Source organism: Lucilia cuprina, unplaced genomic scaffold, assembly GCF_022045245.1.
Source record: "Lucilia cuprina isolate Lc7/37 unplaced genomic scaffold, ASM2204524v1 Scaffold_2562, whole genome shotgun sequence".
NCBI lineage: Eukaryota > Metazoa > Arthropoda > Insecta > Diptera > Calliphoridae > Lucilia > Lucilia cuprina.
In genome coordinates, this window is record NW_025807508.1 from 1 (window position 1) to 1,767 (window position 1,767).

At 31.7% G+C, this 1,767-nt stretch overlaps 1 protein-coding gene across 1 annotated transcript; it reads left to right on the forward strand.

The window, feature by feature from the left end:
- Positions 1–533: 533 nt before the first annotated feature.
- On the forward strand, positions 534–1,047 carry LOC111682641 (vitelline membrane protein Vm26Ab-like). Its single transcript, XM_023444634.2, has 2 exons — positions 534–591; positions 661–1,047. Exons 1-2 carry the CDS (start codon positions 580–582, stop codon positions 928–930), a joined length of 282 nt encoding a protein of 93 aa, XP_023300402.2. The 5' UTR covers positions 534–579; the 3' UTR covers positions 931–1,047.
- Positions 1,048–1,767: the final 720 nt, after the last annotated feature.

A 1,767-nucleotide genomic window follows, 5' to 3' on the forward strand; every position in this document is an offset into this window, starting at 1 on the left:
ACTAGAACTGAACTAGAACTGAACTAGAACTGAACTAGAACTGAACTAGAACTGAACTAGAACTGAACTAGAACTAAACTAGAACTGAACTAGAACTGAACTAGGACTAAACTAGAACTGAACTAGGACTAAACAAGAAGTAATCTACAACTGAACTAAAAGAATTTGGTCAAGATGTTGAGACTACTGCTAAGACTATAGTCGGGACCACATTAGGAAATATAGTAGAGGTCATAGTTGAGACTACGGTTCCGACTTAACACTATATAAATTTAGTCTTATTATCATTTAGCGCCCAAATAGGAAACAATTGTATCAGCAACTCCTAAACTGCTACAAACTAAACTTCCAAATGTCAATGACCAATAACTTACCAACAAACACGTCTCACAGTACAATATAGTAAAAAATTGTTAGTGGCCTTCACTACACATACATTAACTGACCAAATTATGCTTATTTTAAATATTTTAATAAAATTAAACGACAAACATTTTTTTAATATAAAAACTCTTTTACAAACATCAACTAATATCAGTTCAATAAGTTCTGTAAAACTAAACAAACAAATTAAACAATATGTTCAAATTCGTAAGTTTTCAAAAGGAATTTTGCCAATTGAAGTGAAAATTAATAAAAAAAAAATTATTTCTATTTCAGTTCGCTTTGTGCTTGTTCGCTGTTGTTGCCTTGGCTGCCGCTAAACCCGGTATTGTGGCTCCTTTGGCTTACTCTGCTCCCGTAGTAGCTGCTGCTCCCTACACTGCTGCTTACACCACACCTTACGCTGCCGCTTACACTGCTCCTTATGCTGCTGCCTACTCAGCTTACTCTGCCTTCCCCTATACTGCTTCACCTTATGTAGCTGCTCCTTACACCGCTGCCTATTCCACTTATCCTTATGCTGCTTCTTACTTGTTGCGCAAGTAGTTTGGTAACTGTAGGCTGTTAAAAGAGTGCAAAGAATTTGTTTACGGAATTTATATAACTGATGAAAAAAAATATTAAATAAACTTACTCTTATAGAGTGAAATGTTATTAAAACGATATGAATTTGTGTTTTATCTATATCCAAGAAAATTGTCAAATATCTTCAAACAAATATTTTTCAAGTAATTTTAAAAAAATTTTAAATTAATCTTCATTTTGGAACACTCATTAAAATTCCGATTAATGATTCATTTTGCTCCATAAAATCGTTAATAAATCAAATAAATTGCTTGTGTTACTACCTCTACGTGATAGCTACTTGTATTCATGCCGGTACTACGTCATAAAATAGTTTACATACGTGATTAAGTTTTTTTTTACTGCATATGAAAGTATTTTTTCCAATTTGTTTATTGTTATTGTAGCATTAATAAACTTTAAATTTTCAGTTTATAAAAAATTATTTGTTTTAATGTTTGGTTTTCTTTAAATAACAATTGCTACGTGTTTGTGTTAAACAATAGTTTTAAAAATATAAATAGCATAGTATGTTCAAATAATGGGAATGATAAAATATCTCTTACTAAAACTGAACTAGAACTGAACAAGGACTTAAACTAGAACTGAACTAGAACAGAACTAGAACTGAACTAGAACTGAACTAGAACTGAACTAGAACAGAACTAGAACTGAACTAGAAGTGAACTAGAACTGAACTAGAGCTGACCTAAAACTGAACTAGAACTGAACTAGAATTAAACTAGAACTGAACTAGAACTGAACTAGAACTGAACTAGAACTGAACTAGAACTGAACTAGAACTGAACTAGAACTGAA